This window comes from Ogataea haglerorum (genome assembly GCF_019207285.1).
Source record: "Ogataea haglerorum isolate 81-453-3 chromosome Unknown 81-453-3_NODE_7_length_556738_cov_96.333754, whole genome shotgun sequence".
NCBI classification, from domain to species: Eukaryota; Fungi; Ascomycota; class Pichiomycetes; order Pichiales; family Pichiaceae; genus Ogataea; species Ogataea haglerorum.
Genome location: NW_025065157.1, coordinates 195,610 through 208,365, shown reverse-complemented (window position 1 = coordinate 208,365; position 12,756 = coordinate 195,610). Strand labels below are relative to the sequence as shown.

The following is a 12,756-nucleotide window of genomic DNA, read 5'->3' as shown; positions in this document are numbered from 1 at the left end:
ATCTTAACAACTCAGTCAAGCCTATAGACCCTCTCGTGCTTAACTGTACAAATCGTCTTCTTCTTCTTCGACAGATCCAAAGGCAGCACCAGCACCGTCTCCTCCAGTACCTCTGTCGGTCGATCCAGCAGCGTCTCCTCCTTGGCCAAACGAGAAGTTCGAGAATTGACCTCTGGAAGATTGAAGTTGTTGCGCGTAAGCTTCGTAACGTCTCAGTTCAGTAGGGGAAACAGAGCGTTTAGCAGTCTTCATAGCCTCTTCAAAGTGAGCCTTTGTGATATATGGAACAGCATCTGGAATACTCTCCTCCTCGCCATCCTCAACCTTCATCTCAACATCATCGGAGCCTTCGGCAGCCTTCCTTTCCGCCTTCTCTTGCTCGTATCTCTTTTGAGCTTCAATAGAGTCTTTGATGGCGAACTTGGCAGCTCTTTGGACAATGTACTGCAGATCGGCACCAGTGAAGCCGTGTGTAGTCTTAGCAATAGCAGCCAGGTCCAGATCTGGCTCCAATGGGGTGTTCCTCAATTGAGCTTTCAAAATCGACAGTCTTCCGGCTTCATCTGGCAATGGGACATAAATCAGTTGGTCCAATCTACCTGGTCTCAAGATAGCAGGGTCAATTTGGTCTGGTCTGTTCGTCGCACCAATAATGAAGACGTTTTTCTTGGCATTCATACCATCCATTTCAGTCAGCAGTTGGTTAACAACTCTATCGGATGCTCCTCCTGCATCTCCCATGCTGCCCCCTCTTGACTTGGCGATGGAATCCAGCTCATCCAAGAAAACAACTGTAGGAGCTGCAGCTCTAGCCTTGTCGAAAATGTCTCTAATGTTGGACTCGGACTCACCATACCACATACTCAACAATTCAGGACCTTTAACGGAAATGAAGTTGGCAGAGACTTCTGTGGCAACGGCCTTAGCCAAAAGCGTTTTACCAGTACCCGGAGGACCGAAAAATAAGACGCCCTTCGAAGGCGAAAGGCCAAATTTGGTGTACTGGTCTGGATGCAAGACCGGGTATTCCACAGTCTCCTTCAGCTCCTGCTTGATACCATCCAAACCTCCGATGTCATCCCAGGTGACGTTAACGCTTTCGACGACAGTCTCACGCAATGCGGATGGGTTGGAGTTACCAAGAGCGAATCTGAAGTTGTCCATAGTGACTCCCAAAGAGTCGAGAACTTCGGCATCAATGTTCTCTTCTTCCAGGTCGATCAAGTCCATCTTCTCTCTTATTTGTTGCATGGCGGCCTCAGAACAGAGGGAAGCAATATCAGCACCAACGTAACCGTGAGTCTCAGCAGCCAGGGCCTCGAGATCAACATCATCGGCCAGCTTCATGTTTTTGGTGTGGATCCTCAGAACTTCAAGTCTTCCGGCGGCATCAGGAATACCGATGTCGACCTCTCTATCAAATCTTCCGAATCTTCTTAGAGCGGGATCGATGGAGTTAGGCCTATTGGTAGCAGCAATGACAACAACGTTAGATCTGGCCTTCATACCATCCATCAAGGTCAAGAGCTGAGAAACAACTCTTCTTTCAACCTCACCATTAGTCTTGTCTCTCTTTGGAGCAATGGAGTCAATTTCATCGATGAAAATAATAGACGGGGAGTTCTTCTCGGCCTCTTCGAAAGCTTTTCTAAGGTTACTTTCAGACTCACCAGCCATCTTCGACATGATTTCTGGGCCATTGATTAAAAAGAAGAATGCGCCAGTTTCATTGGCAACGGCTCTGGCCATCAAGGTCTTACCAGTACCAGGGGGGCCGTACATCAAGATACCTTTAGGAGGCTTGATACCGATGGCCTTGAACAACTGTGGGTGTCTGAGTGGCAACTCAACGAGCTCTCTGATTTGGGCCATCTGTTTTCTGCATCCTCCAATGTCATCGTAACCGACTTCATTGAGGTTATTTTCCTCGTCCTCTCTATTGATAGGTTCGCCCTCGGAGTGTATTATGGTGTCCTGAGAAACAATGGCGTGTTCTTCCGGCTCGACTTCCACAACCTTGAACTCGACTTGTCTCATGCCTCCTCTCACAACGAAATGGTCGCCCTTACGGACCGGTCTGTAAGCGTCAACAAAGTATGGCTTCAAAAAGACATCGAACAACGATCCTGTGATACCTTCAATGGTGTCTGCAATCGGCAAGACAGAGATTCTGGTGGCGAACTTAATTTCCGGACATGGATGGATCGTCACAATGTCTCCAAGACGAACCCTCAAATTGTTTCTTGCCACTCTGTTGATTCTACAGACACCATCCTCGATATCATCGTCGGCCAAAACAATCAGGACCGTGTCCTTTCTCTTCTTTCCTTTGACCAGGGCAGCATCACCACGGAACAATTGCAAAAGCTCCATCGTGTTGGACGACATAGAAATGATGGAGTTGTCATCATTGGTGGCATCGTCGACAACCAGGGCATTATCCTTCTTTTTTCTTCTCAAAATGGCGGTAGCAGTCGAGTCTTCTGGAACGACTTCTCTGCCAGAGGCGTCTAGTAAAGGCTTCTTCTCATCCACCATTCTATCTGATTGAATTATCTTTCAATTGAGCAATCAGAAAAACTAAAGATGTTAAATGATCAAGGGCAAATACGAAATATTTAGCTTTTGCCACTCAGACTGGGAGATCCAGGAATCATATAAACATCCTTACACCAGACAACCAAACATCATCTCGCGTTGCCACCATCAACTACACAAAGACCATAACTGATCGAACTTTATAGTATGAAAATGCTGCTGCCGTCGACTTATGCCAGCTTTGAGGTGAGCTCCTTTGCAAACTCGGAAAGCTCGCCCATGTCTGCATTATTTGCTGGCCAGCCGATAACGAGTCCCGTCTCTGGGTCCCGCTTGGGGATCAGGTGGAAGTGGACGTGGTCGACGACCTGGTGAGCAATCCGGCCGTTGTTCTGCAAGACATTGTAGCCATCTTCGTCAGGAGTGCTGACTTCCAGGCCTAGTGCTTTGACCAGCTTCTTGGTCACCGGCAGGATGTCCGCAAGGAACTCGTCTGGGATGTTGTGCAGCATGGCCCCGTGGTACTTTGGAATCACCAATACATGACCCTTGGAAATTGGTTGGATGTCCAAAAACGAGTAGGAGTACTTGGTCTCGAGGAGTTTGAACGATGGGATTTCCCCTAGGCGGTTAGAGCTCATAAACCAGCCATTGAATCAGGCCTGGAATACCTACCCTTGATGATCTTGCAAAAAATACAGGAGGCTTCGTGGGCAATTGACATGTTGCTTTGTAGGCTATGATTAATAAATCGTTAAATATTATTTAGATATCTACTCCGTAATATACACCTAAAACCCGAAAACACTACTGAACTGCCGAAGCCCCATTGTGGCCACCATCTGAAATCCTTGCGCCCCGAACGGGAAGTAGCTCAATGTGTAGTAGAGAACAGCAAATATCTCAATGATTCCTGTGATCAGAGTGAGAATTGTCGACTTTAAAATCGCTGCGCAGTACAACGTGCTCAAAACACTGCCAAAAAACACCACTGTAAATGGCAGTCTTTCCTTGGATACAAGATGCTTGCAATAATCAACAGGCCCTTGCAAACATCCGAAGCTCAGAACGAACAAGAGTGAGCCCAGAGTCCACAGCATGGCGAATTTGCGAGGTTTTAATGTTAAAACGGGAAATAGCAGGATTCCCAGAGCAAAGCACACTATCGACCCCGAAATAAAGCAGAAAAAACATACAAGACGCTCAAATCTTGAAAGCTTGAACCAGGAAGGCTCCTGTTGTGCATCGAGATCTTGATTATGCAGCGGGAGGGCATTGTAGGCTGAGCTGTATCCCTCTTGCACTCTGTCCGTGAACGCGCTGAACATGCTTTTAGCCTTGCTGGCTATTCCTTCCGCATCGTCGCCGATCTGGACTCCTCGTGTTGTTCGCCAGTTCGATAGAAATTCAGCATTGCCTGACATATCGGATTGTTTTTATTGCCACAATAAATTTCAGCCAACTCCAGTAAAAATCGGCCGCCTTACGTCATCCATGTTTGACCAGCAGGCTCCTTCAACAACTCTTGAAAGAACGCCTCGGGATCCTCCACTTTGAAATCCTGGAAGTCCGGTTTCGGCTCCTCAGACGACCTCACGTCCGGGGTTGAGTACGACTCGTCGTACTCGGGCGACTGGGTTCGCTTAATCTGGGGAACTGGCTGTGCTGGTGGCTGATAGTTTTGCGGCTCCGAGGTCGTTCCTGGAGAGAGTTCATCAATTCGCTGTCGCAACAAGCTGAGCCTTTCATCCTGGTTACCCGAGATCTCTCTCAGATAACCTATGTACTCAATGGATTTCGTCAAGATGGTGCTTTTGTTAGCTTTTATCTCTTTGTTGGGGTTGTTTTTCGACTTGGTAAAATTATTCAGTAGCGAGGGTGGAATGAGAGTACCCAGTTCTTTTATTTTCTCCTTGATCAGGTCTCGGCGTCGTCTCTCGACGGCATTGTGTAATTCTCGGCGGCGACTCAGCTTACTTTCTTTGCTTAAGGCGTTTTTCGGATTCATGTGTGTGCCAATTGACGCGGGCGACCCGATCGATTTGTGAGACGGAGAATTGATCGGAGATTTCAGATAGGAGTCTGTAAAGCTCCCGCCTTGGTACGAACCGTAAGGGGAGTCTAGAAGTCCATCGTAGGTAGACGCTGGGGAAATAAGGTTGTTCAGCGACGTACCAAACTGGGAGCTGTAGCTGCGGCCTTGGTTGCTGACGCTGTTTGACCGGCGGTTCATCGATGTCGATAGCAGCGGATGCACCTGTGGAGACGAGTATTGATAGCTGTTATTGTGCCCGCTGGCACCTCCAATGCTTACCGACCTTTCCACGGGAGGAAGACCCTGCGGGCTCAAGGCAGCCTCAGTAAAGTCGTTCGCGCTGAAAGATTGGCCGATATCCCATGGCTCAAAGTCCGAAGCTTCCACGTTCAAAGCGGGGCCATTTTTGTACTCGTGGAACCCGAATGGAGACGGATGGTCCTGTGCTTGGTTATTCGGCAATCCCTGTGCGTTTAGGCTGTCAACAAACTGGTCTAGTTGCTCTAGAGTGTCTTGGTAATTCTGGTCGCCATTCGACGGAGGAAGAAATATTTCATTCTTGTCCATGCTGGCAAGCTGCTAATTGTTAGATAAAGTGTTTTGTAGAGATTAAATTAATACATTTATTTCTGTTAGCATTACATAATATAGAAAAGGCGGACGCTACATGTAGTAGTATTTGAGGTTTGGTTGGGCTCTAGAGGGCTTTGCTGTATCAATGTCCACGCTTGAAGACGGTGGAAGGCTTGGGGGCCGGGGAGGAGTAAGCTGCGGCTCTTCTGGAGCGTTCAACGGTCGATGGCGCGACGTCGGTAGCTGCTCGGAGTGGCTTCTGAACGGTGACCGCAGAAAGAGCTTCTCGGGCAACTCTGTGGTCGACGAGGCAAGCCGTGGAGTCGATATGGAGGAAGCCACTGTGGATGCCCGTTTAGAGCTCGGCTGGATTGAGCGCGGACTAGTTTTCGACCGCTTAGAAATTGACAGACTTCGGAACGTCTCGACGATCCGCTTTCTAGAGTCGCGTCGTTCTGGCCCATCGGAGTCGCTCCAGTCGATGAAGCATTCGCTGTCGTCGTCCAGGCGCGGCGTGGCAAAACTGCTCACGGGGTAACGGCTTGACGAGACATCGCGGTTGAGTGACTGGGGCGTGGTGAAAACGGTAGCAGAGCCGATCTCTTTTGTAGGTGTATTTGTCCTGGTCTTTGTTTTGTGGTCTCTGTTAACAGACTCTCTTGACGCGTTGGCTCCCATCTCAGATGCGTAGTTCTGGTACAGGTCGACTATCGCTCCTGTGTCGTCTCTTAATGATAATCTGTCTGGCGACACAGAAGAGGACGAAATTTCAAGTGAAAAAGGGTTTGGCCGGTCGTTTTGCTTATGTGGGATTTTTGGGGATCCTTCGCTATCGGGCAGATTGACAAGGATAATTTTTTGTGGCATTGGGGAGCCGCTTCTTGGGTTAAGAGAAGCCCCCATTTCCGGAGACGGGGAAGACGCTGGAGCAAAGGTGGCGACGGACCGCTCTGAACCTGGTGATATGGCTGTGACCGGGACGGCCTCTTCGATGTGGACGCTCGACCCGAAGGAGATGAGCGACGTTGACCGGTCTCTATGTTCTTGCTCTGAAACGTCGGAAGACGAGCGGTTTGGAGCAATTTGCGACTGTCGCTCGGCCAGTCGCACAATCTGCGAATATTTCGACTCCTTTGACACCTGTGACTTGAACTCCTGGTAGCTGCTATCCACCTCCAAGTTCCCTAGCGGGTATGGCACAAGGACATCCCTGAGTTTGAGCTTTGAAGTTGCTCGTGAAGAAGGCAGCGAGAGACGTCTGAATACATGTGAAAACCACCTTTTCGGGCCCTGTTTTTCTGCGGTCTCGGGCACCGGACGGTTGTTCTCTATATCCATAGCAAAGTTGGCTAAGCCATGAGCTTTTTCATCAGGTAGTTGCAGAATACAGATAATCGCACATTTCCAAAACCAAAGCCGGTCCAGTCGAATGCAAGTCGGGCACACGCGAAAGAATGGTCGAAGCTCACTGTTTGCTGCAGCGCGACGCTCGTTAAAAATATGCACTAAAATAATAGCAAAATAATAAGGCACACCGGCTAAACAGGAATTGTGGTCATGTTAGAGCTGTACTGTCAAACAAGATGAAACAGGAGATAAATACAATCACGGCAGAGATAGCTGCGTCTTCAATGCTGCCGCAGGGCCGCCTTCATGGCCATGCCTACTATTCCTGCCCCGATTTTGTCTCATGGTGTAAAGATGTGAGACGTGACCAAAATCTATCAACTTTTTGTTTATGGCCATCCTGCGCGAACGTCCGTCTCCAATAGTGCGCAAGAGTCTCCGGCGGCGAAGGCTCGCCCCGCGTCTATTGGATAGCGACTCAGAGGTGTCCCCGCCTAGAAGGTCGCCGACGCCTAGGAGCCCTCGACCCGTGGAGAGAGACGAGTATTTGGAGATGTCTAAACCCCGTGAGGAACAGAATTTCACGGACTACTACGAAGGCCTCGATGAGTTTGAGCCGCTGCCTGTACTAGTGCAAGAAAGCAGGGCTGACGACGAGTACGAGGAGTATAGGTTGAAAAGGAAACGGCAGGACCGGGAAATTCTGAGACGGCTGAAACGACCGTCTTTCAGGAAAATGCCAGATCAACACACAGAAGAGGCTCCTGTTGCCAGGAATATGCTCCAGTTTGGCTACAATAGCAACAAGGTTGTGCAGAAAACGACTTTTTGGCGACCAACAGATCGTGGAGACGGTCTCATAACGGACAGTCTTACCTTGGACCAGAAAGTGCGTTCTTTGTATGACATGGACGAGCAGGATGCGAGCTATCTTGAGCATGTCAATGCGAGACTTGCCAAGGAAGGCAAGCATATTTCCTTGGAGCTTTTTGAGGTGATTATGACTTATTTCGAAATGGAGTGGTGTTTCATCGAGAAACTGCTACCACCCAAAATAAAAAACGAGCATCAAAATGAAGAACAAGCTCAGCTCCACGCCCAGCTATATGGATCTGACGACGGAATAGGAGTGGCCCCAGAGGAAGACCAATGCTGTGCCGTCTGCAATAGGAACGAGTGCGACAACTCGAACGCCATCGTGTTCTGCGACGGCTGCGATATAGCTGTCCACCAGGAATGTTACGGAGTTGCATTTATTCCGGAAGGCCCCTGGCTGTGCCGTAAATGCCTCATTGCCCGAAATCAAAGGAGCAGGTGCCTCTTTTGCCCTAGCGTCACAGGCGCGTTCAAGCAGACGGACAACGGCGGATGGGGCCACGTGATCTGTACCTTGTGGATCAACGAACTGTATTTTGCCAACCCTGTCTACATGGAGCCGATCGAGGGGATCGGCAATATTCCCAGGAGCCGCTGGAAGCTCACCTGTTACATTTGCCGTCAGAAAGTGGGAGCATGTATCCAGTGTTGCAAGCCCAGTTGTTCAGTTGCCTACCACGTTACGTGTGCGCGACGCTCAGACTTTTATATGGAGATGAAACAAGGGGTTCAAACGGCTATCCATGACAAGAGCACTGTTGTGTCCTACTGCGATAGACATTCTCCAAAACAGTGGGACCTCTATCACGACACAAAGCTAGGGATCCAGAAAACCAGGCTTTACTACAGCACGGGGAAAAACCGAGACACAGAAAACAAAGTTGTAATTAGCAAAGCCCAGAAAAAGGAACTGAAGGACACCAAAAACCACTGGTTCAAATGGAAGACGGCGCGCGGGGCCCCTATCCTTCCTGTTGTTGTAATCAAGAAGCTGGAGAAGGTCCTCAAGAGCTACAGAATTCCGCAGGATATTAATTATCTATACGAGTTTGCAAAATACTGGACTTTGAAACGAGAAGCCACCGGAGGTCCTTTGATCAGACGTCCGGACTCGGCAAATCTCGGTGGTCTCACTAACGAGGAGGTTGATGAGCGTCTTCAGGCTCTGGACCTGATCAAGCAGGACATATCCAAACTGGCAGACATATCCTCTCTCTCTGTAAAAAAGGCGAAACTTGAGCTCAAGTCCACTAATGAATTGCTAGACCAGATGGATATTTACTATTTGCCGATGCAATATTTAATTAAGGATTTATTGGATCAGTTCCTCAAACACGACAGGAACGACGCCATAATCTCCACAAAGTTTGAGGATTCCAACGTGCCTTCTATCAGGCGAATAGTGGAGAAAGTCGAGAATTATGAATATCAGCTAGTTAGCGAGCTTATTGACGACCTCACCGCAGTGGACAATTATGTCATACAAAATTTCGACCCGCACACTGCTATATACAGGCATGTTCGCAATTACTGGCGAAGGCTGAGGTCACAAACCATAGACAGAGCCCAGAAAGCAGAGCGCGCGTTGCTAAAGGGAAACAGGAAACTGTTTCCAGGTGTGAAGGCAGAGGGACTTGATTTTCAAGTGAACGGATGAAACTACTGTAATTATAGGAATTGTGTCTGATTAAATCCAAGTATATATCAAAAACATGTCGCTTACAACTTGTCGTAGTATTCTTCGTAGCCTGGAACTTCCTCTTTCATACCTCTTCTCTTTCTGGTGTTGGTAACAATTTCACCAGGCTTGGAGTTCTTGTCGGTTGGGTCACCGTTCATGGTGGACCAGTGGTCGAAGATCATCTGTGGGAAAGCTTGACCACCGGTGGCTTGTCTCAATTCACCAGTGAAACCGAAGGACTCGTTGACAGGGAGGTAAGCCTTGACAGTGAACATTGGGGTACCTGGTCTTTGTTCCTCAGAAACGACTTGTCCTCTCTTCTTGTTCAAGACAGAGTAAATACCACCAATAGCGTTCTCAGGACATTGCACCTCAACCAGGAAGACAGGCTCCTGGATTCTTGGCTCAGCCAAAAGCATGGCAGCAAAGGTGGCTCTTCTCATCGTTGGCATGATTTGACCGGCACCTCTGTGGATAGCATCGGCGTGCAAGGTCACATCCATGATGTTGAATCTGACACCTCTCATGGTCTCACCAAGAATTGGACCCTCCTTAGTAGCCCATTGGAAACCAGCGTTGACATGGTCCTTGATTTCAAGCAAGTATTGGACAGCCTTGGTTTGGTCGACCACAACGTTTGGACCAGAGCCGTCTGGACCGAAACACCAGATCTTTCTAGCGTCGGTAACGTCCCAACCGTACTCGTCGGCCATCAATCTGGCTCTCTGCTTGAAGTCGTCTCTGGCGTTGATCTTTCCGGACTCAATGGCTTGGTTGACCTCCTCATCCATTGGCTCGGCCTTCAGGTAGATTCTGTTGTGCTTGTTAGGAGACTTGGACAAGGCAACCATTCTAGATTCAGCCTCAACGGTTTCTCTGTAGGAAACGACCGGTGGAGAGACCTTCAGTGGAACACCAGCGTGGTCGTTCTCCAGGTCTTGCAGACAAATCTCCAAGTGCAACTCACCAGTGGCAGCAACAATGTGTTCACCGGATGGAGAGATAGAAGTCAAAACACATGGGTCAGATTTAGACAGTCTCTTAAGACCCTCCACCAGCTTTGGAAGATCGTTACCGTTCTTGACCTCAACGGCGACCTCGACGACCGGAGAAACAGAGAACTTCATGACCTTCATGTTGTGAGAAGCCTCGTTGGTGGTCAGAGTACCAGATTTGAGCAAGAACTGGTCAATACCAACCAGACCAACAATGTTACCAGCTGGACAGTCATCGATAGCTTCGACGAATCTTCCCATCATCAGCACAGTTCTTTGGATAGCCTTGATGAACAGGTCGTCCTTCTTACCTGGAACGTAGTTTGGACCTTGAATTCTGACCTTCATACCGGACTTGACGGTACCAGCGAACACTCTACCGAAAGCGTAGAATCTACCCTTATCAGAGGTAGGAACCATCTTCGAGACGTAAAGCATCAAGTCGGCCTTCGGATCACAGTTCTTGATGGCCAGACAAGAGGCATCGTCGGCTGGACCTTCGTACAAGGTTTCGGCTCTGTAGAATTGGGCAGTCACTGGAGATGGCAAGTGGATAACAATCATCTCAAGCAGGGCGTCAGCAGCTGGCAAGAACTTTCTCATAACGACCTTCAGGAGAGCCTTACCTTCCAGCTCCTTCTCCTCACCCTTCAAGGTGATCTCGAGTTTTTCAAGAAGGACTGGGATCTCGTCCTTCTTGAAGTTCATGATAGCGGAGAAAAGTCTGAAAATTGGGTCCAGAACGAACATGTTGAAGGCTCTCTCCAATGGCTGTCCGGAAGCGTCTCTGTCCTTGTTAGACCATTTCTTGGTCTTTGGGTTGAAGTAGGAGTCACCCCACAGTCTCTCCATCATCTTGGCTCTGTCAACACCGAACTTCTTGGAGTATCTGACGGCGAATTGTCTGACGGTAAAGGCCCATCCGTGCAGACCGGAACCGAAAGCAACGGTACCCTTCTCAGGGTAAACTTGGACGTCACCCAAGACCGGCTCGACGTAGGTAGAGATGATGACGTTAACAGACTCAACAGTTCTGGAGAAAGACTGGTACAGCTCCTCCTTGGAGATTTGCAGCTCCAACATGGCTCTGTCGACTTTGTTGATGACAACGACCGGCTTGATTCTCTCACCAAGAGCCTGTCTCAGCACAGTCTCGGTCTGGACACACACACCCTCAACACAGTCGACGACGACCAGGGCACCGTCGGTAACTCTCAAGGCTGCAGTCACTTCGGAGGAGAAGTCAACGTGACCTGGCGAGTCAATCAAGTTGATCAAGAACTTGTTGCCGTCGGTCTTTTGCTTGATCTCCTTCACATCCTCGTCCTCCATCTCGGAGTAGAGAGAGATGGCGGTGGACTTGATGGTGATACCTCTTTCTTGCTCGTCCTTTCTGGTATCGGTGAATCTGGCCTCACCAGCCTTGGCAGCAGAAATGATACCGGCTCTCTGGACAAGAGAGTCAGTGAGAGTCGATTTTCCGTGATCGACGTGAGCGATAACGGACATGTTACGAACGTTCGTAACCTTGTCCATTAACTCTCTGATTTGTTCAACAGTGAAGTTAACTAAAATGTTAGTTTTCCAGCATCGCGCCTTACGTACCCATTTTTGATTATTCAGTTGATTCTGCTAACGTTCACCAAACTTATCAAAAAGAATCAAGATTAATTACCTAGTTACAATTGGCAACCCTTACAAAATCCCACCAGGCTGAAAAATTTTTTTGGGTGTACAAATATGGAAATGCCTATGGGGACTTACCCTGCCCTGCCGGGTAAAAACCCGCATGCAGTCTCAGGCCATCGCCCAGACCATGATCGCCTGCACCACAAACGAGTACACAAACAGGAACTGGGTGCGGATGCGTCTCGCTCCCGACGACAGGCTGTTTGCGTCCAGTCCGCTCGGCAAAACGACGTATTTGAGAGATCTCATCAGAAAGAAGCCGAGCGACGAGATGTTGGCCAGGAACCCCGTGTAGATGAGGACTTTCGAGCTGAGCAGGTTCTTTATGAGCATCAGCACCAAGATCGAGATGAACTTGTAGCCACTATAGCTGACGAGGTCCCAGAGCTTTCTGTTTTTCTGGTTCACGCCCAGCACGTAGAACGAGATCTTGATCAGACAGATGTCCATCAGGTAGAAGGCCAGTGTTCTTGTCGTGGCGTAGCCGAGCAGCTGGGGGTGGAACGTGCCGTTGATCCCGCTAAAGACGGCCCACAGCAGCACGTACGACACAAACGCCATTAGCGGGATGTACAGGTCGGGGGCGTTGACGTCTTCGATGGGCGTGGCGTACATTTCGACGCTCTGCGAGACGTCGGCCGACCGCAGCTGTCTGGTCCAGGTTTTGTTTCTGAAGGGGAAAAGAATAAGCAGTAGCTTGCTTAACACGTACTGGTTCGACACTTTAAAATAGTACTTGATGTCCTGGTTGGCCACCAGCTGGCCAAAGTTCTGCTGCATGTACTGGTGGGAGGCGTTGAAAGCCGACTGGCTGAACTGGAGGCCCATCTGCGCGGCCGGATCGTTGAAGAAGGTCTTGATGTTTGCTGTTTGCGTGCGCGGGCCGTGGTGGTTGGCGTTCATGTACGCCTGGGACTGGAACTGCTGGGCGTTCGTTGCGGTGCCGAACGGCTCCTGCTTGGGCAATTCCTGGGGATTGGCGTACGGGTTGTACATTGGCGAGAGAAAATAAGTTTGCAAGA

The 12,756-nt window shown here is 49.3% G+C and overlaps 7 protein-coding genes across 7 annotated transcripts; 1 reads left to right on the top strand and 6 right to left on the bottom strand.

The window, feature by feature from the left end:
- Positions 1-39: 39 nt before the first annotated feature.
- Positions 40-2,538, bottom strand: KL911_002785 (uncharacterized protein; the record flags this gene model as incomplete). The annotated part of the gene is made up of 1 exon (XM_043197892.1): positions 40-2,538. The coding sequence occupies one exon, from the start codon at positions 2,536-2,538 to the stop codon at positions 40-42; it is 2,499 nt and encodes an 832-aa protein (XP_043054383.1).
- A 230-nt stretch (positions 2,539-2,768) lies between these two features.
- KL911_002784 (uncharacterized protein) lies at positions 2,769-3,962 on the bottom strand (the record flags this gene model as incomplete). Its single annotated transcript, XM_043197891.1, has 2 exons — positions 2,769-3,160; positions 3,347-3,962. 2 exons carry the CDS (start codon positions 3,960-3,962, stop codon positions 2,769-2,771), a joined length of 1,008 nt encoding a protein of 335 aa, XP_043054382.1.
- A 59-nt stretch (positions 3,963-4,021) lies between these two features.
- Positions 4,022-5,140, bottom strand: KL911_002783 (uncharacterized protein; the record flags this gene model as incomplete). Its single annotated transcript, XM_043197890.1, has 1 exon — positions 4,022-5,140. The coding sequence occupies one exon, from the start codon at positions 5,138-5,140 to the stop codon at positions 4,022-4,024; it is 1,119 nt and encodes a 372-aa protein (XP_043054381.1).
- A 96-nt stretch (positions 5,141-5,236) lies between these two features.
- Positions 5,237-6,484, bottom strand: KL911_002782 (uncharacterized protein; the record flags this gene model as incomplete). The annotated part of the gene is made up of 1 exon (XM_043197889.1): positions 5,237-6,484. The coding sequence occupies one exon, from the start codon at positions 6,482-6,484 to the stop codon at positions 5,237-5,239; it is 1,248 nt and encodes a 415-aa protein (XP_043054380.1).
- Positions 6,485-6,884: 400 nt separating this feature from the next.
- On the top strand, positions 6,885-9,026 carry KL911_002781 (uncharacterized protein; the record flags this gene model as incomplete). The annotated part of the gene is made up of 1 exon (XM_043197888.1): positions 6,885-9,026. The coding sequence occupies one exon, from the start codon at positions 6,885-6,887 to the stop codon at positions 9,024-9,026; it is 2,142 nt and encodes a 713-aa protein (XP_043054379.1).
- A 62-nt stretch (positions 9,027-9,088) lies between these two features.
- KL911_002780 (uncharacterized protein) lies at positions 9,089-11,581 on the bottom strand (the record flags this gene model as incomplete). Its single annotated transcript, XM_043197887.1, has 1 exon — positions 9,089-11,581. One exon carries the CDS (start codon positions 11,579-11,581, stop codon positions 9,089-9,091), a length of 2,493 nt encoding a protein of 830 aa, XP_043054378.1.
- A 261-nt stretch (positions 11,582-11,842) lies between these two features.
- KL911_002779 (uncharacterized protein) lies at positions 11,843-12,730 on the bottom strand (the record flags this gene model as incomplete). Its single annotated transcript, XM_043197885.1, has 1 exon — positions 11,843-12,730. One exon carries the CDS (start codon positions 12,728-12,730, stop codon positions 11,843-11,845), a length of 888 nt encoding a protein of 295 aa, XP_043054377.1.
- Between the last annotated feature and the right edge of the window lie 26 nt (positions 12,731-12,756).